A 20874-nucleotide genomic window follows, 5' to 3' on the forward strand; every position below is an offset into this window, starting at 1 on the left:
ACCGCTGGGTGAATGAGACGTTGACAGTTGTTTTTCTTTACTCGCAGAGATCAAATTATTGGTGGGGACAATTCAATAATCGCTGGATATTGATGGGGACACGTCCCTTCCGTCTATGCCAAATCTACGCCCTTGCTTGCGGGCCAATTAAAAATGGACCGCGGCCGGAGTTTGGACACCCCTGGGCTACATCCATTTTTTATATGCAAAATATAAATGGTTATAATGTATAAATGTAGTAATTGATCCATGTATTAAAAAAAAAAAAGAAGTCCAGATGAAGAAGCCACATACAGACTGTTTTGGATGAAAAATGACGTTTATTACAAACACAGAGAGCTGTTAGCAGTCAGTTAGCAGCTGTTAGTTCTGTACAAATAACACTGGTTGATTGGTTAGTTGAGTTTGCCAGTCGGCAACAAGGCTGGGTCTCAAACAGCACCCTATGCCTTTGTAGTGTACTATTTTTCATCCTAAACCTTAGTACACTACCTTTCACCTCAAACCATTCATAGTGCACTGATTTCTAAGCTGTGTGCTATTTCCAAACTTATAACACCTCTATAGTGCACAGTTATCCATCTTAAACCTTTAATCATGGTCCACATTTTATTTTAAGCTTTACTTTGTAGCACCTTCATTGTGAAATACTTTTAACTTTCAAACTCTTCATAATGCACAGCTTTCCACCTGTTGGAGTTCCTTTTGAAATGCTCGGCAATCAAATCGAAACCCTTCTGGTGCACTCCGAGTTCCAAAGTTGTGACCTTGCTCATGTTTTAAGCATTTTGAACACTATAATAATTTTTTTTTTTTTTTTTTTGCATTGACAGTTATCACACTGACACAAAATCCTTTGCCAGCTCTGTAAAAGGACCAAAGTGGCATCTGTTTTTAAGGGTCATTCACCTGACGAATGTCATGTTGATGTTAAGTAGCTTGAAGGTCTTTAAGGACTCGATATTAACTTATATTTTAGACAGTCATAATTTGTGTTTGCATGTTTATGTGAAGAAGTGGATGTTGGTATTTATAATGACTATTACAAGACATTAACACTGTCTTTTTCTGCTTTTTCACTACAAACTTGGACATTTGTGTAATTTGTTTCCAGTTTCCTGAAAAGGCCTGCTGCTGTTTAGCTGCAAATTAACAAGTATTTTGAAGAAACCAGTTTATCCCCAATTATAAAGGAAAAAGAGTAACTAATCATCATATTCAACATTTTAATAATAATAATAGTAAAAGAAAATTCAGTATCAGGGAGTATGAGAAATAGTTTGTATACTGACATCTGTTTCCTTAAAAAGATGAGAAACAGTAGATTGGTCACACTATACTGTTTTGTTTTACTGTTTCTCTTGTGAGAAATCAGCACTATAGTGTTTTATCAGTCTAAAATACTAAAGAAAAGAATTTACACTGCTGAACGGAAGCTCAGATACAGCAGGGATAACCGCTAGCAAGGATGTTTGTTTTTTTTAGAGAACAGTTTATTAACTATTTATTAATAAACAGTTTATTAACTATTTTTCAGCCAGTATACAACAAGCAGACAGGAACGCTTCCCTTCATAATTACAGCCACGAATTACAAACTGTTCAACAAATGTGATAAAATGTTGTGTAATTTGCAGCTAAACGTTAGATTTTTAATATAATATTTAAGAGATTTAACACAAAATTACCCAGTAAAGTAAATGTTGCCAAACAGCGTAATATTTAACCCAAAGTACCATCTTGAACCAGAAAGTTATGGACAATCTGATGTCCACCATTCAGCTTAGAAAAATATTTGAAACAGACTGAATCAAAGCTATGCTGCCAAACATAGTTTGACATTTAGTAGAAAGCCAGGTTTGCAGTAGCTGGGACAAAAAGTCTAATGAATGTCATAGTCAAGTGCCATCGGTGTGTGTTGCCCTTTAAGAAAACATTAGGTTTCCTTCAAGTCTGTCTTAATATACTAGTCCCAATCACATTCCATATGCACATTAAGAGAAGCTTTAGTAACATATTTTCCTTTGAAACCTGCACAGGAATCAGGTGTTTCTTGGTTTCTGTTGTAGCTTTTTTTTTTTTTTTTTTTTTTTTTTTTTAAAACCAAAAAAGTTCCCAAACAAATTTAATAATCTGGAAATGCTACAAGCTACCTATTTCATTGGGCATTTATTGTTTACAAATGCAAATACAGTTTAAACAGCTAAATCATAGATGGTTAATAGTTTTGAGATTTGTATTCTGTATTTGATTTCTTGATCCTTAAAAAATTATCCAGAAAGGACAGACTGAGCTTAAGCTATATGCGTATATCACCATATGTTGATGATGTGATTCTGTTTTATTACCAAATTACACAAATCACTTCAAACCCACCCTAAAGGTCCAGCTAAGTGACTTCAAAATAACTAAGGTGAAACCTTGCAGACAGCTACACTATAGTCACCTGTCACTCAACAAGGCCCCACCCCTAATAACGCAAACATTAAGCCTTAATGCAGTTTAAACATGTGAGTTATGAACTAAATTCAGCCCCATACAGTTGTTACAAAGGGGGAAACTAGACCAAAACTGTTTTCTGTAGCAGGCTGAAGTTGGACATTTTAACATGGGAGACTAAGTATAGGGACTCATTTTTGCAGCATCAAGTGGACATTAGAGGAACTGAAAGTTTTGTTAGTGTTATTATAATTCTGCTAACAGAAACCAGAAAGCTGTTGCCAACAGGTTGTACATTTTTAGATCAGTTTAAAGAAGTTATATTAAGATAGACTTGAAAGAACTCAAACTTTTCCTTTAACACCAGTTAAATCATTCATAGTTTGCTTCATAGCTCACTATCCTCCACCCTAACCGCTCTTTAGTGCACCTGACAGGCTGCGCAGCTCCTTAAGGACCGGGGTGTTGTCTGAGAATGGCACCAGAGAAACAGAGAGAGAGAGAGAGGTAGAGAGAGAGAGAGACAGATAGAGAGAGACAGGTAGAGAGCGTGCTGAAGGTTACAGCTTCGGTTTTAGTAGAAACAGACAGTCACAGTAGGTTGGGCTGCTGAGAGACAGACCGGTTCAGTGTCCACAGTACATAGAGTAGCAGTTGGACGTCTGGTCTATATACAGGAACGAGAAATGCATAATCAGAATATCAAACTAACCAAAGCTGAGGCCACCTTGTTGACTGGAGAAAGACAGAGAAGGGGCGGGGCAGGAGGAGGGCGGCAGCAGCTCTGGTTTGCTATAAAAACCAACCAAACGAATAAACAAACAAAAAATGGTGTCACCGCAAACACAACGATTCGTCATGGCAACGCTACACCGGGACACCACCTAACTGTCGGTGGAAAAACACACACACACATAGGACGGCGTTACTAACACACGCACACACACGCTCTCCCTCGCTCTCATGCACACGCACGCAGTTATTAATATGACAAACATTTTCTCTCATTTTTTTTCTCTCTATTAAGGTGAAAAACAGATTCTATTATTCTTAATTATCTTCATAGTAATCTTCATCTGCATCTTCATCATAGCATTGGTGTGTGTATGAAGTGTGTGTGTGTGTGTGTCCTCAGTCTCTTTATACACACTATTAACAGAACGACGCGTAGAGAACTCAGTTCTGATTGGCTGATAGGTCTTTTTGCCTCTTCTCGTCCAGGAGGCTTTCATTTATTTATTTTTTTGACTGTCTTTTCTTCCTGGAGTCCCCGTCTGGATGGTGGTGATGATGACTGTAATGATGGTCATATGACCTCCCTTCCACTGACCCACGGAGAACAGTTTGTGAAGTCATAAGAGTGGGTTATTGGTTGCTTGGACCCTGACGGCAGCGTCTGATAGAACGAGGTGAAGAGCTGTGTTCTGGCTGAATGTTAAAGCACCAGGAATGAGGGAGGATACTAACAGTACCTGCTGCTGGGAGAGTGTATGTGTGTGTGTGTTTAAAGTCTAAAATGCTGAACAGTAATCAGGGTCTGAAACATGTCAGGAAACCTTCAGAGCATAAATGATGGCAGTGTCTACCTCTCCAGTTCCTAACCCTCTGATGGGTCATAGCACTGTTACATAAAGAGACAACAATGGAAAAAAATGTTAAGGTAGAGATTACTTTGTGAAAGAGAAAACTCTGAGCTGGTCCTGAAATCTGAGCAGGATGCCTGTTGAACTCCTCACCTTTGGGTTTTTTTTTAAGCCTAACTGAGGATGGACACCAAACTCTCTGGAGAGATTTGTTGTCTGTCGTAGGAAAACCTCAGGAGGCCCCCAATAAGAACTGGACCAGCCGAGATTAGTCCATTGACTCTGGAGTCTCTTGACACCATTGACAGTCAAAATGGAGGGAAATGTTACTACTGCTATTTGTGCTGTTTTGCTGAATCGATATGGTTCAACTTTATTACTGAAGAAAGTGATGGAGTCGGTTATGCTTTGGAAGGAAACAGTTTTCCTTATAGTTTCAAACACCGCAATCCACTCACTGTATTTGCATGAGAAACACGCGGCAAATCTTTGCTTTCCATTTGGATTGAGTTCACCACAAAGACCCACTTATATCCCCCACATGTTAACAAGATCCTGAGATTCTACATCAATCAACTACAACTCAAACACTATCTGTCCTTTTCTATTCATAGCCAACTGTGAATAGTGACCAAAGAGAGACCAAGGACCAATATTGGATACGAGGATTCAAGCAGAAGAAATTATAATAGCCCGAAGGGTCTGGACTGGATCAGGATCTTGGTCTTTTGGGACAGGCTCAAAGTAGAGCATCTATTCCACAATGAAAGGATCCACTTGTGGTTCATACATCCAACTAGGATCCCTGTTAAACACCTTCTAGGTGAGGTGTTTAGCAAGTTCAACCTTGCTACCTCTCTGGAGGTGATGCCTGAGGATATTAAGGTCTAGTTTATTCTGCTTAGTCTACTGCTATTGACTGAGAACAATCTTTAGGCATAATCACACCATTCTGGACTTCAAATAAGCTGCAATCAACTTTTTACAAAGATTGTTAGAAATTTTGAGTTAAAACCAAACAACCAACTAGAACACTAATTACACTTTAATTTGTTGATGTCAGGCAAGTATGCTCCAGCTCCACTGTTACACACTTTGAGGATCCATGAAGTTGCTATGGAGGGTTGCCCCTTGGACCCAGATGTAATATTAAGGATATTCTGCAATGCTTAAAACTTTCACATAATTCCTAATGATTGTTTCTGAAAAATCTCATCAGGTGAGAAAATGAGAAAGTGGAGGAGACATATTTTTGTCCAAAGTGTCAGACACGCAGACATTGCCATCGTCATGTTTACCTTTTTGCTGCACAAATATTTCCCAACATGCTTTTGACCCATTTTGCATTTAGTATTTGGAGTGCTGTCATTGTGTTTGTGTATGTACTAATAGTAAACCAGATTCTGACCCTGCTGCCAGTGTGTGTTTGTTCATGTGTAAATGTCAGTGTGTGTTGAGCACGCTGCGTGGCACCCAGCCCTCGGCGGCTGGCGAATCGCTGTTGGCCGGCCGATAGACCAGACTCTGACCCTGCTGGTTGGACGCCAGAATCTGAACCTTCTCCCCCCGAAACACAGAGATCTCATCCTCCCGCACCGCCACGAAGTCCTGCAGCACCAGAACCAGTTCCTGAAGGGTCAAAGGTCATATGGTCTGATGTAAGAAAGTTTTTCAAGAACTTATGGTACACAAGGAAAGTGAAAGGAGGGATTCAAACCTGATCTTCCTGTTCACTGTCAGGAGGGGGCTGAGTTGCGTGACCGTTGGGAGTTGGCGGTGCAGATGGCGGCCTTCCTGATGACAGTGGCCGTGTCACAGAGATCACGCCCTCCTTCCTCTGATACTCAATAGGAGACTGGAGAGCTGTGGGCACAGATTAGATGCAGCATGGATATGCATGAGCTGTTTCAGTGAGATTTAAGGTGATTCATAGAGATCTAGGAATGTTGGAGGGTTGTTCACAAAAATGATACTTTTGATTGATTCAAGGAGTTTTCAAGGAGGTTGTAAGGAAGACATTTTTGGGAAATTTGGAAATTGGATTCATTTGGCATTAAACAAAGATTGAACAGCTTGCAGAGGATTTGAGACTTCGAAAGGTATTCTAAGATTTCAAGGGTGACTTAAGGGGGGTTTACGTTAACACAAGCCCAACGTTACTAACATAACAGAGATGTTTAAGGGTGGTTTGGGGAAATTAAGGCTATTTAAATATGGTTTAAAGATATTTAGGGTAAAACAAAAAGTATTTGAGGAATATGAGAAAGATAATAAAAGATGTTCCATTGAGATTCAGTAGCATTTCAGTTGAATAAGAGATTTCAAAATCAGTGGTGATCCAATGACAATGAAAGGGAATTTTCCAAGGAGAATTAAGGATATTTTAGGACAGGTAACATAATGGATATTTCAGATATTTCAGGAATGTTTTTGACAAGGTTTTTACCTGACAGGAAGTTGTTCTGGGCATCCAGCAGGGAAGCAATGGTCTCTACCCAGGTCATCTTTATGCTGGCAGAAGATGCTTGGAGCGTGAAGCGCTCCGCCGACCCACGAGACCACAACACAAACTTACAGGGATCACCGTCCACGCTGTCCTGCATTGCCAGATAACTCACCTGAACACAAACAATAACACAATTACTCCTAATTCAGACCTCAAGACGGTGTCGAGTCTAAACAGTGCTGACCAGTCTGACCTTTATGCTGTTCTTGAACTGGTATCCTGGGTTGTTGGAGCCTTTGCGCAGCAGTTCGCTAAAGATGATGATCTGCTCGAACAGAAAAACTCTGCGCTCTTTGCTGCGAGACAGAACGCCTCCGTCCTGCTCCCAAACACAGAAAGTCTCCTGCTGCAGCAGCTTCCCCTGAGACGTTAGCTTTCCCTGGAAAGCACGAGGAGGTGAGTGAAGAAAGAAAGACCGATGGATAAGAGTCCAGGTACCCTGCAGCAAACTTTACATTTCCAGGAAATCAGCAAAAGTAAATTGTGTACATGCCTCATATATGTCATTGTTAATTGTTTGTATTGTGCTTTCTACACACATTTCTAATTTTTTTGAATTAATATGTGCCTGAAACAGGTAAATTGCACACAAACTACTTGAGAAGCTGTTGTTGTAGAGCTCGGTAGCAGCACCCACAACAACATTATTATGCCGTGTGTGCTGTTATCAATGTAATATGGTGTTCCTCTGGGTTCTGTTCATTGTCCTTCATCTCTGCGTGGCTCAGTTCTGCTTTTTGTCCATTTTGTGTTAGTAGACCAAAATGGAAACTTAAAATTTGAAATATTATCAAATTTCTTTCAGAGCTTTCAGTGTTAATTAGCATGAAATCAATTATGTTACTATGTTGTCCTAGTGACAACAAATTGCTAACAAAACAAATCAGCCGGACAGGTGGACAGACAGGTGTACCTCGTATCCCTGCAGGCGTCCCAGGTTCATCATGTCATTGCAGCGTTTTGGAACCAATGACATCAGCTCCACCGCTTTCTGTACACAGACCACACACACAGTTACTAAATATTACAAAAGTTTGTGTTAGTCCTCAGGGCGATGATTCACCATCTCGTGTAAATCATTTATAACGATCTTCACTATGCCAGAAGCAGCAGCAGCTCTTTGCTGTCTCCTGCTAGTTGGTTATGAGACAGAAACAGCTGTCTGCTGAAGAACAAAACTCATGTGTTTGTTGTCTTTTAGAGTTTTTTTTTACAACTCTTAGCAAAGCTTAAAAAATAAATATCTATTTTTTACAAAAAATTTATCAAAGTTTAAAGGTCACAAGAATTTGAATGAAAATATAATAAATTCAGTAAATAAACTGTTTCCCAGAATGCAGATCCTTTGTGCCTTTGTGTATTATCAGAACAGTTTGTGGCACAACACAACTGTTTTTATATTATCAAACTAAAACTGATCAATAACAAAAAACACGAACAAAGCTGTGGTTCAGTTGTTTGATGTTTTTGAAAGTTTATGAGATGATTTACAGAAAAGGAAAGCAAAGAAAAAACTTACCTCAATCTCCTCACAGTCCAGCCCTGCCTTCGACGTATACTTGAGGAAATCCTGATGAACAAACAGAAAAAATATAAGTGTTTGAATTTCAGCCAAAGTCATAGTGTGTCCTTAAAGTGTAACATCAGAAAATATCTTAAAATACACGCTGGTATGATGAACTGATGAGTTTATCTCTGATTTCTCACAAAAAGCTCTACCCAAAAGTACAAAATTTATGCCATTACAAGGAAGGCTGTCATTGTAAACCAATCAGAGCGCACAGGTAATAACTGTTAAGGGAGTTAATAAAACAACCCACACATTTCTTGCCTGAGTTGAGTCCGAAATAATACTAATACTAAACCATGTCAAATCGTGGCTAATTTCAAAGACAACATTAGAATGAGTCAATTCAAGTCTTGAGGTCGGCTCCAACTCAAAAACAACAAATCCCAAGTTGCATCCCGAGTTGTGTCCTGAATCAAGTCCCTCAATAAAAGTTAAAAACTCCACCTGACCGAAGTTCTAATCCAAGCCTGGAACAAGAGCCAATAGGTCTGTGCGATATGATCAAAATCTCATATCCCGATAGAAGACATTTCTCATCCCGATAACGATATAATTCACAAAATAGTGCATTTTCTGTAAATTCTGTGAATCTCTGGCACTCGACGCGTTTTCAGCTGGGCGTCCTGTACCTGGAGTGGAGTGTTTTGACCGATGCATGAAACTATATTTATTTTTAGTTGTATTTTAAGTTGTATAAGTTGTATTACATGACATGTTGCGAGGAAAAGCCTTTTCTAACGTTTGAGTCTAAGGTTTATTTTGAGCACCTGACGGCTCTTTTTTGCTTCTCATCTGTAAACTCTCTTCATACTTTTTCATGTAATTCTTGCACTGGTAGAAGAAAAAATTCACACTAGTGAAATTTAATTTCTTTATCCGATATATTTTGCCCTGAGAGCCAACCAGTCTATAATCAAGATCAGCACCTCCGGTCAAATTCCAAATTTATCTTGGTTTTTAGTTTTATGCCATATTTGTCAGGGAAAATACACAAACCCTAATAACCCTAATAATAAAAGAACCTCTGTACCACATTTAGCTACTGGGTAATTGTCTTCTATGGTCTCTGGGCAGATGCATTTTTAAGCAGGATATAAAATACCCAAACTTACTCCACAGATACCAGCAATTCCATTGTAACATTCAGGTTCCACCAAAAATGCATTAAATATATTTTAAAATCAATGTTTCATTTAAGCAGTTAGTGTAAACACAAATCATGTTGACAGGTTCTTCACAGACCTTGAGCAGCAGCTGGTATTTGGTGATTCTCTGGATTGGTTTGATCAGATAATCACTGATGGACATCCTGCAGCTGATCTCATGCTGGATTTCCTACAGACAGACAGGCAGAGACAGAGATAGAAGGTCTGGTTCAGTTTCAGTTTTTGGCTGATTTTTACTATTGTAAGGTCCATTCAAGAACGTGCATTTTAGGAAAGCCTGCTCTTTCGATTTTTTTCCCCCTTTTTTAACTTTTAAGATAGTAATGTTTAAAAAAATCAGGAAAGGAAAAATAAAAGAAACTATTACGGGTTGATTTGATTATTTGTTTATGGCCTTGTGAACTGAAAACAACTTTCCATTGATGTGGATAATAAAGTTATTCGATTCTATTCTATAAGATAATCATTAAAAAAAAAACAACAGAAAAGAATAGCCAAGTATAGAAATGAGAAAAAAAAAGAAAAGCGACGCATTACCTCGAAATAGGTCTCGTACTCAATGACGATGAACTCTGACCTCGGCTTATTCTGACAGTAAACCACATACATGTGTAGACGACGCTCCTGTAAAAAACAAGAAAGTAAAAAAGAAATAGTTGTATTAGGTCTTCAACACATCCTGAGTCAAGTCCCAAGCAAATAACAAGAAGTCCTGAGTTCTGTGATAACTCAAATCCTATGTGCAGACAACAACTCGAGCCAAGTTCAACCTCAGGAGCAAGTCATGAATTTAGAATTGAGCCCCATGTTGTTGTAGCTTCTGAGTTATTCAGCTCATGCTAGACCTTGACTCTCACCAGGTACTGGAACACAAACTTGTTTGGGACCAGCGAGGAGGTTCCCTCTAAGGCAGAAGGGAACAGGAACACACAGACGTAAACAAAGCTCTTAGAACATGTGGTTATCCTAACTGGGCCTTCATCAAATCAGTGAAAATGCAGAGGAAAGAATGCCAGACACCAACTAGGGAGAAACAGAATGACAACAACTTTTTCTGTTCCTGTATCATGTTTATTGGAAATTTTCTCCAAGCATGGCATCCCAGTGCACTTCAGACGTAGTAAATCTAGCAGACAAAAACTGGCTCATTGCAAGGACAAAACTCCTAAAAGCAAGATGAACATCATGGTATGCAGTGCAGTGCAGCGAGGAGGGCCTGGACCCTTTTATAGAAGAAACCAAACAGCCACTCTATAAATGTATGGTACAACATGGAGGAGTCATCTCAACAGGAAAAGACTCACCTGCATTTATAAAACATTGGTCACTCTTTCCAGGAAACCACTTTGGACTAGGAAGACATGTTCCCAGGCACGTCAACCCCCCGCTCACTTCAGTAGGTCACTGATGGTTTGAGGCAAGGTCTCACAGTGGTTTCAGTGGTAACCCCAGATCATGGTAATGATCCACATCTTTGTTCACATCTTAGATCATGTGAATATTCAAATAATCAATTGTGGGTCTAAGCCAGGACAAACAAGTCAAGTCCTAATGCAGGGACAAGCTGAGTCTTAAGTTGACAATTGAGTGAAACTTTGAACAAAGTTCTAAGCTAAGCCATAAAAAGTAATGAGCCAAGTCCTATTTGAATCCTGATTCCTATATCTTGAGACAAAAATAAATAAATTGAGCCCTGAATCTAGTTCTAAATGAAGCCCAAAGTCAAGACAAATGAGTTCTGAGTTGAGTCCCTGAGGTCTCAGGTCAGAGCCATGCTATATATTCTGTTTTGAACAAGTCATTTTGTTTGTAGAACTCACATGTCTGATGAAGAGGTCTGCGAGCAGGTCATGATTCTGAATACAACGCTCTAACTCCACCAGGAAGAAGCTGAAACAGAAAAACACCCAGTGAGCATCTTTGTGTATATAATGAAGTGTGTTTGTTCACGTGTGCATTTGTGGCACGGACTCGCGGTGCCAGTCGTAGATCTGCTGGATATTGCCGAAGACAATCTTGTCTTTTCCTCTCATCTCCTCTGGAATCCCTCTGACCTCCAGCCGGGACATGAAGCCCTGAGAAACGTCAGCAGAGAACATGTCGTACGTTTAGATTGACATTTGTAGAGTCTTTTGGGTGGAGCGTCAGTAGGTCCTTTCTTTCAGTGTGATGTTTGTGTCTCACCTCAACTATCACTCCCAGATCTTTTACATAGTCCTTCTCTGATTGGACCATCTCATTAACGACAAACCTGCACACAGAACCACAAAATTCATGTCTCCTTAAAAATGCATTCAAAACTTGGACTTTGTAATAAATTTGGGTTTGTCTTACATGCGTCCTCTTAGTGCTTTGTTTCTCTGCTCCGTGTCTGATTCATTTGATCCCTGATCTGAGTCTAGAGCCTGAAGAAATAGAAAAGGCTGAAATTAAAAGAGTTCTGTGTAACCTCAGAAAACTGTAATCTTTTATTGATGACAAGAAAACAGCGTGAATACTGTACACAGTTTGAAAGCTGAAGGCACCGCCTTGTACTTTTAAATACACTAGGAATCACAAGCAAGCCAGTAATCTGATAGTGTTCTATTGAGGCGATACGTTACTATGAGATCTTTCAGATAAGATGGGGCCTGATCAGTCAAGACCTTATATGTGACGAGAAAGATTTTTAAATATAATTGTGGATACAACAGAGAGCCAATGAAGAGAAGCCATTACAGGAGAAATATGGTCTCACAGTTTTCTTGCTGCAACATTGTGGATAAAATGAAGTCTTTTCAGGGATCTTTTAGGACAGCCTGATAATAATTGCAATAGTCCATCATAGAGGTAACACATATTGAACTAGTTGTTCAGCATCACTCTGAGACAGGATGTTTAGAAATGTAGAAATACAGCAAGAAAAAAAAACAGTCCGACATCTCTTACAGTGTGCCTTTACGGACATATCGGGTCAAGATTCCTAACAGGAAGCCATGGTAATGCCATCCAGAGTCAGTATCTGCTTAGACACCATGCTTCCAAGGTTTTTAAGACCAAGTTCAGTAACCTCCATTTTTCCAAATTTGGATAAAGGAATTATATGCCATGGAGGCTTTCAGGCCTTGAAGACATGCCTGTAGTTTAATTAATTGATTTGTGTCAACTAGTTTCATAGGTACCTACAGCTGGGTATCAACTCCAACAACGAAAATGTATGCTGTTTCCTAATAATATTACCTGTATGTATACAATGAAAAGTACTGATCCCAACACAAGAACCTACAGAACTCCATGAGTAACTCTCTTTAGTAACACGAAGAAACTGAAATGTACCAGATAGATATGACTCAAACCAGTGCAGGGTATTTATGTAACTATGAGGTCCACTGGCAGGAGACATATGAGGATCACTAGTATCTTCCACTAGTGCTCTATCTGTGCTGCATGCAACTCTGAATCAGGACTGAAAACTCTTCAAATAAACCACTCTTCTGTATAAAAACATTTAGTTTATTTTTGTAGTTATTCAAAAAGTTTTCTGAAGAGGTTTTTTACCTCGTGACTAAAGCAGCAAATACAATATTAAGAAATTTATGCCACATTCATCTTCAGCCATTAAACATTTCTAGCTTTAAACAGAGCCACTCTTACCTCAGGATTGTTAGGGTCTTTGATGATCTGCATTGGGGGTGGTAGAGGGGTGTGGCTTTCTTCCTCTGGCTCCTCCTCCCCACCACTATGCCCTGCCTCCTCCTTCCTCGCCTTCTACATAATTTAAGAAGCAATTAGTTTATGTTATCATTATTACTATTTTGTGTCTTTAACCCATTATTTGGATGGGTGTCTACACACCATTTGCGCATTTCCTGTGAGGGGTGTGGTCATCTCTGTCCTGTTGTCCCGCCTCCTCGTCCTGATTGGCGGTTTCTTCTGTCCATCGGCTTTTCCCTGACTCAGCCTCCGCACCGGACTAGTCAACCAGCGCTGCAGCAACAGTTAATGTAGTTACCGTTATTGATGCCACTGAGTATTGTATCACCAAGGCTACGGTTCATACAGCTGGTACAAATGGGACTAAAAACTCAGGAGTCCAGAGTTACCTGTGATACGAGCTTCATCAATGTCACCCAGCACGTTACAAATGTGGTCATCTGGTTTTAAACTACATTTTAGTTCATAGTGTGCTGATAGGATGTGCTGAGAACTGCATGAATCCAGTCCAAGTTTAAAATATGAAGAGCAATTTGTGGAGATTTTCTTGATCTACAGAAGGTTTTCCACTATCTGTTTTTTAAAAGAGCTTCTCTTAACTATTTAAAACACAACCTTAAAATAAATTTTGGCTCTTCACCAACAATTTTACTTATCTTTTATATATTTTTTAACACTCATTTATGCACAAAACAAGATTCAGCTATGATTACACATCAACACTCATACAATTTAGACACAATGATAAAAACTGAGGAAACATTTCCTGTGAGCTAATGCTTCCAAATTTAATAATCCATTACATTTAAAGGGGAGCTATTTAAAGTTACAGTATCAAATGCTCATTTTAACCAAAGTTTCAGATTTCATGTAATGATGTGAACATATGCAAAAGTAAATATTATGAACCCAGAGCTCAATTCTTATGACTGCTCTGAATGCTGTGTTTCCAAAATGACACCTTGGCAGCTCTGGATGCTGCCCCCTCAGCAAGTTTTCAGAAAGACGCCCAAGTAGAAGTAAAAAAGTTTGTGGACTGATGGGAGACAGAAGCTAAAGCAGACTGTCTGAGACACAAATGAACTGCTTTTCTAAGACAAAGAAGGATTATTTTTAGCTGTGAATAATGCAAAGCCACTGGAGTGGAGTCCTAGAATAAAAACAAACACAATAACTCCTCTTTAGTATTTTTGACCATAAACCACAGCATTAACAAATCACAACAAACACACAAAGTGCATATCTGCATTTCCCTTTGAGAATACCAGAGAACCCACAATTAAGATAACTAAAGCCCTCCTCAAGCCGCTTTATGTTAACACATTTGACCCAAATTCTCCCATTTCAGTTCACAGCGAGCTGTTACCTTTAGAGTGTTCCCGGTTCCAGAGCCGCTCCGCTTCGCCCCCGGTGAGCCCACAGCGCCTCCTGCTGGAGCCCCTCCCACTCCAAACACTGTGGGAGAGGTGGCACCTGAGAGAAGAAAAGGCAGGGAGGGGTCAGAGGTGAGTTTTAGTGCTGTCTTTTCTGAGTGCAATGGGTGCTCAGAGTTATTACTGTGGTCTCACTTTGGCTAGTAGTCTGAGTCTGGAGGCCTGAACTTTCAGAGCTGTACAAACTCGACTCTGCAGACACAAAGAAAAACAGATTATCAGTCGAGCAGGGCGATATGACCAAAAATATTTATCACGATATACATTTGAAAATTTGTGATAATGATATAACTGACGATATAATTGACACTAGACAAAATACTTTACAACTCCACAACTTTATTAGTGGAAAAAAAAATCAATGTATTTTCACTAAACCAAGCAGCTGTTTTTTATGTGCATTAAAGTTATATATAAAAAACAATCAGTGAAAATGCAAATTCCTTGCTGACAGTTTAACCAAAAGGCGTTTTACCCATATTCTATCGCAATATTTCATTTTCTTATCGTAGCCCAACATTATACCAGTATTACCGTGAACGGTGTGCTATAGCCCAGCCCTAATTATCAGACTGTTAACTCAGCAAAAAAGCATGCACACCAGTCATGAAAGATAGTTGGTTTCTTTGAAGTAAGGAGGTATGAGGGACTTACTGATAGCTAGTTACCCTAGCTTAATTTAATTTTAATAGAATCTTTCGTTTAAACCTGAAGTTTAAAGTGATTCACAAGTAAAACCCTAAACCACACAGAAAAGTGAGCAAAATAACAAAAAGGCACAGAGACAGGACTCACAAAGAACCTGACGAATGAATGAATAAACTATTAGCATAAAACTACAAACACAAACAAAAAAATCTCAAAAATTACAACTACAGGCTGTAAAAAAAATCAAGTGCATTACAATATGATTTTGAAAACAGATCAATAAAATAATATTACATGTAAATATATGTGAGCATCTATGACTTAAAAGTTAATGCTTAACTTGTGAAAGTACAAAAACCTGCAAAATAAACAATAAATAAATATACAAACTGAGATTAAAAGAATCCAGTATGTTCAGCACACATGAAATAATGAATAAAAGTGATTAAAGATAACTCCATTAATAACAATTAATACATGCAGACACACTGATTATGATAGATTAGAACTGATATTTATTTTAATGACTTAAAATCAGGAGTAGAGTAGGTGTGTGGTATATTTAGATATACGCTGCCTTATTTGACCTCAGACAAGTTGTTACAACACTTTGCAGCCAGCAGAGCCCACTGACGGCAGCGTTTTACCTCAGAACAATTGAACTCCTGCTGCCTCCGCTTCGGTGAACCACTAAATAACAGTATTTAGTGCAAGTAGTTCTGACACATGAGATCTACTGGAATCAATATTTTACTGTAGAAAGAAGAGTTTGGGCACAAAGACTTCTTTGAGGGTGTTGTTTGAAGTTTTTCCTTTAGTTTATGTTTGAATGAGAATAATTAAATATTCAAAACGACCCTGGTGGAATTTTCCTTTCATAACTAAGAAGCAGCTTCATGTAGTTATCTTGCATTGTGTCTAAGACTAAAGTTTATTTAATTCTTACGTAATGGGACAATGTTCACTACATTTACTGTACCCCAAACTAAAGTCAATAGTTAATTATTTCTTTTTTATGGCCGTCACTGAGAGCAGACAACCTTCTGATGACATTTTTCAAGACTTCCCGTCAGTGTTTCCATGTTCTGATTCATGCACGTGTATCAGATAATAACAGCAGCCCACGTCAGGAGGTTGGTGGTGTCGGGGCAAATCATTTCAGATTTTCAGAGACCCGAGTTCGAATCATACACACAACAGATTTTTACAAATAATTTGTATTTTTGCAAGAATGTTATTTTGTTACATGTAACAAAATGTAAAATGTTACTTTTTAATGGAATCTGGTCAAATGAAATACATTCAGGTTACACTGAGCACATTTTCCTTAAAGAGTGAGCATTTGAATAAATAAATATTTGACTGATTTTGTGTATTTCAGTTGTGTTTTACCCAGAATTATTTTTTTTAAAGGTGTTATTACTTAAAAATATGACTTTCAGTCAGGTTTAGGCATTACAAACTCCTGTGTTGGATTTACAAAAAAACCCCGCTTGTTTGGGCTAAAATACAACTTCCAGATCTTTAAAGCTTTATTTCTTTGTTGCCGTGGTGATGCTTACCCGCTCTTTCTGGACAAAATCCACGCTTTTGACATTAAACTAGGTTTCTTATTGAAAGGTGACAATCGTCTCCATGCACACAAAATAAAAGACTTGAATCTGACAAATGGTTGAATGTTGCCCCTCGGCAAGCTTCCAGAAGTCCACCAATCAGAAGAAAGTGTGGAAGGGCGACATCAAAGATATAGGAACAGAAACATCTTGTTCTGGCACATCCTGATCAACAGTTTTGACCATACATTAGGAAACTTTGCTCAGTCAAAATTATATTAACCTGGCAGGTGTGGATGGAAACAGGCATTCATTTGCTTTTTCTCTCAAATTTGGTTTTATGTTGATGAAACTCTGCTGATTTCCTAACATTCATGTGGATTTAGTCTCAGTGTAAAATCATGCTTTACAAACTGTGACTGTCTGACATTTTTGTTGTTTGCCAGCTGAAAACAACAGCAAGAGATTCTTATTACGGACAGACCTCTGCTGATTATTGTGGATATGAATATGGCTGCTTAAAACTCAAACAAATCCACCAGTTAGTCAGTCTGATTATTGTAAAATAATCACTGAAGGACACACACACACGCACACCTACTGTCTGCACTGTGTTACTTTGTGTGTGTGTGAGGTCTTTCATACAAAAAAGGAAAACCTGCGTGTCCTGTTCACAACACACACACACATGCATATTCACACATCGTTCACATTCTTGCAGCGCTGTTTGCTGTAAAGGCGCGCACACACACACACACACACACACACACACACACACACACACACACACACACACACACCTATTACTTATTAACCATTGCACACCCATATATTTTCTCCAACACCCGTCACTCTCTCTCTCTTTCTGTCTCTCTCTGACTCTCTCAGTGTGAACCCACCTCGCTCGTCCTCTCGCTCGTGCACAATCCATTCCCAAATGCCCGAACAATCCCAGCATGCACCTCTGCCCCGCCGCATGCTTCCACATCAGTCCATTCAGAGAGATATTAAGAAAGAGGCAGACTGACTGACAGAGGTGTTTCTCTGCTCTCAGCTGAATGACACTAAACAAGAGTCAGAGGTCTGGGGGGTGGAGCCACAGCATCTAAACCCACAGAGGGTGGGTTTAGATGCTGTGGGGGAGTGGCTTATAGAGTAATAGTAATAATAAACTAACACAAGTCAATTACAATGATAAATGTAATAAAATAAATAACCTATGAATGAAAAGAAAAAACCTTAAAATAATTTAAAATAATAAGCGAAGTAATAATAAAATGGTAGAGTAATAAAAGTACTACATAAAATCAAGTGAAGTATAAACAAAGTGAGAAAAAACACTACATAAAATGAATAAAATATAATAATAATAAAACCAAATTAAAAAATTATAAAAAATGTTTTTTTACAATAGGTAAAATGATATGAAAAATAAAACAAGTTTATTTGGAACAAAATATAAAATAAAACTCCATAAAACACAAAACAAAGCATGAATAAAAATAAACACGACTGCTAAAAAGGAGTTTATTTTTAACTAAAGCTTCTATTGTTTGTAACGAGGAAGAACACCCAGCGGGTCGCCACACACACACACACACACACACACACACACACACACACACACACACACACACACACACACACACACACACACACACACACACACACACACACACACACAGTCAGGATGATAAACTGTAGATTCCTGTCTGTGTGAAACTCCTTCAGGTCAATGTTTAACCGTGTGTGTGTGTGGGTGTGTGTGTGGGTGTGTGTGTGTGTGTGTGTGTGTGTGTGTGTGTGTGTGTGTGTGTGTGTGTGCGCATTTCAAACACCTTGCCAAACCAGATTACAGATTAAAGTTGGGAAAAAGTTGCCACACAGGTCGAGGCCACACTCAGTGCTGTGGTCACTTTTCTGTTTCCACTGAAACTACATAGGCATTTTTGTTCTGTGTCATGTTACTCATAGTAAAAACGATTAAAAAGGCAATACGTGTTACTTGACATGACAAGTCTGTTTCTTGTTTTGTTATGTATTGAAACTTGTGTGAAGTATGTTAGCTGCTTGGATTCATTTATTTTCCTTCTGTGGAGTACTACTTATGTTGAGAGAGTTGAAGACACACATATTTCTGTATTACACCTTCTTCCAGCTGTTTATTAGATTTATAGTGTGCAAATTACATATTAATGCAATTTGCACTGCTCTCTGGCACAATGACAGTTTTACTTTTCATTAATTTTTAACTTAAACTAATTTTATTTTGTTGTTTTCTTTGGGGTTTTTTTTTTTTTTTGGTATCTGTAAAACAGTAAAAGGCCCCACTATGCATCTGTGGTACTTTTATTTTTATTCATTGTAGACTCCATCAATAAAGCTACAATAGATGACTAGTCACTCCTGTTACAATGAAGTCTGTGTGTTGGCTAATCGTAAAAAATCTACACAGCCTGTGTTTGTTGTCTGATGACGAAATTCACGAAATTATAACACACTTATTAGAGAATACAGTGAATTTTCAAAATAAAATGTTCAGTACAGTGTCCCCTAGAGACAAAGCACGTATAAACTCCAAAACACGTACAAACTCCAAAACACGTACAAACTCCAAAACACAACGGAAGTGCTCCAGGGGCCCGTTCTTCGTACCTCGCTAAGTAGGTTAGCCGGATTAGATTGTTGACGATTTCGCCTGATCCTGGATCAGTCGGTTCCCCGAAGCTCATCCGGGACTTGCTGTCATAGCAACAGAGCCGTAAGCGTAAACCTGCTCGGGAGCAGGTTTACTTTATGTAAACAGGATTAGATCGCGGCCACGCAGGTATGTCCGCTTCATTTATACGAAAGCAACAGCGATATTTTTCCACTGTTTCACCATAAATAAATATTATCAATGTAACTAAAGATAATGCAGCACTTGATCCTTTTATTGATGTCACACAGATACATACAGGTCATTTCCTAAAAAAGGGAAATGAACTATTAACATTCTATTACATGTATGTGATTATTACAGATGTAATTCATATTTCAGAGTAGTAATAGTAAATTACTTTGTGTAATCAAGATGAGAGACCACGGCTATAAAAGCGAAGGTGGATTTGGGAAGCCTGTCGCAGCCATGTCTTGTCCGTATACGCGACCAACCCATTGCGGAAGGTGCAAGATTGATAAGGAGAGTCCTCAGAATTCAGCGTATATTGCGGGATAGACAGGATCCTTTAGCTCAGCGCGACAGTGTGCTCATAGAGAGATATCGATATTCCCGTGAGGGTATTATTCACTTAACCAACTTGTTGACGAGGGGGTGCAGGACCACCACCTGTCTTTTTTTCCTCTGCCCTTTTCTTGGTTGCTGTTATGAACAAACTAACAGAGTATTACAGGCCAGTATTACCTTGCCAAGAGACGCAAAGCAATCTAAGAGATAAATATTACCATTCTGTAGAATACTCCTGTATTCCACTTTTACTTGTTCCCATGTTCTTGTGGGTCCTGTTGTGGCTCTAATGTGAAAGGGGATATAATATAACATATTATAATATAATATAATGCCATATGATATTGGACAATATAGTGTCATATGATAGATCTACCCTACCGCCTACTGGTGTTGGCCAGAGGGGCCGATGGCGCGATATGGCAGCCTGGCTACAACCGTAGCTGCCTCCACCAGTGTGTGAATGTGGGAGTGAATGAATAGTGGTATCGTAAAGCGCTTTGGGTGCCTTGGAAAGCGCTATATAAATCCAATCCATTATTATTATTATTATTATTAAATTACCTACGAGTTTGATTTGTCAGCAACTTTCTGCCAGCCCTCTCTCCTTGCTTTTGCAGCCTTTGCAGTGTTCCCTTGCGTTTTAATTAAACTCTGAAACTCCTGAAATCCCTCACTCATGAGTTCTTGCTCTGCTGCCGGAAAATACCGAGCACGCCCCTTCGACATTTTCGCCGACCAATCAGCGGGTTGCCGATCAATGTTTCTACTATCGATGCGTAGCCCCTTTTACGACACCCAGTGATGTCACATTCCTGCGTCCAGCTGTAGTAATCGTCAACAGCAGGTGTGTTCGGGGAACCGGATTAGCGAGCTCACGGTTAGCGTGATGATTTGATCTTGGATGTGTCATTTGATCTTGGATGTAGTAAGCGACGTACGAAGAACGGGCCCCAGGACGCTAGGGGCAGTGTTTTGGAGTTTTGCAAAAAAAAGGCAAGTTTGTTGCAAACACATGGAGTTGGATACCGGCAGAAAACACCAGCAAGGATAGAACA

General features: G+C 39.0%; 1 protein-coding gene across 1 annotated transcript in view; it reads right to left on the reverse strand.

Annotated features, from left to right (window-relative positions):
• Nucleotides 1-300: 300 nt before the first annotated feature.
• Nucleotides 301-20874, reverse strand: part of LOC113015504 (kalirin-like) — a 58408-nt gene continuing 37834 nt past the window's right edge. Inside the window, exons 42-57 of the mRNA XM_026157489.2 lie at nucleotides 14525-14581; nucleotides 14323-14429; nucleotides 13098-13229; nucleotides 12897-13010; nucleotides 11598-11668; nucleotides 11448-11514; nucleotides 11235-11338; nucleotides 11084-11153; nucleotides 9801-9887; nucleotides 9340-9432; nucleotides 8047-8097; nucleotides 7441-7518; nucleotides 6721-6906; nucleotides 6468-6639; nucleotides 5739-5884; nucleotides 301-5650 (exon numbers count right to left, since the gene is read on the reverse strand). Of these exons, the coding sequence (XP_026013274.2) occupies nucleotides 5465-5650; nucleotides 5739-5884; nucleotides 6468-6639; nucleotides 6721-6906; nucleotides 7441-7518; nucleotides 8047-8097; nucleotides 9340-9432; nucleotides 9801-9887; nucleotides 11084-11153; nucleotides 11235-11338; nucleotides 11448-11514; nucleotides 11598-11668; nucleotides 12897-13010; nucleotides 13098-13229; nucleotides 14323-14429; nucleotides 14525-14581 (1721 nt within the window). The 3' untranslated portion in view covers nucleotides 301-5464. The remainder of the gene's footprint in view (nucleotides 5651-5738; nucleotides 5885-6467; nucleotides 6640-6720; nucleotides 6907-7440; nucleotides 7519-8046; nucleotides 8098-9339; nucleotides 9433-9800; nucleotides 9888-11083; nucleotides 11154-11234; nucleotides 11339-11447; nucleotides 11515-11597; nucleotides 11669-12896; nucleotides 13011-13097; nucleotides 13230-14322; nucleotides 14430-14524; nucleotides 14582-20874) is intronic.

This window comes from Astatotilapia calliptera, chromosome 23 (assembly GCF_964374335.1).
Source record: "Astatotilapia calliptera chromosome 23, fAstCal68.1, whole genome shotgun sequence".
Classification (NCBI taxonomy): Eukaryota; Metazoa; Chordata; class Actinopteri; order Cichliformes; family Cichlidae; genus Astatotilapia; species Astatotilapia calliptera.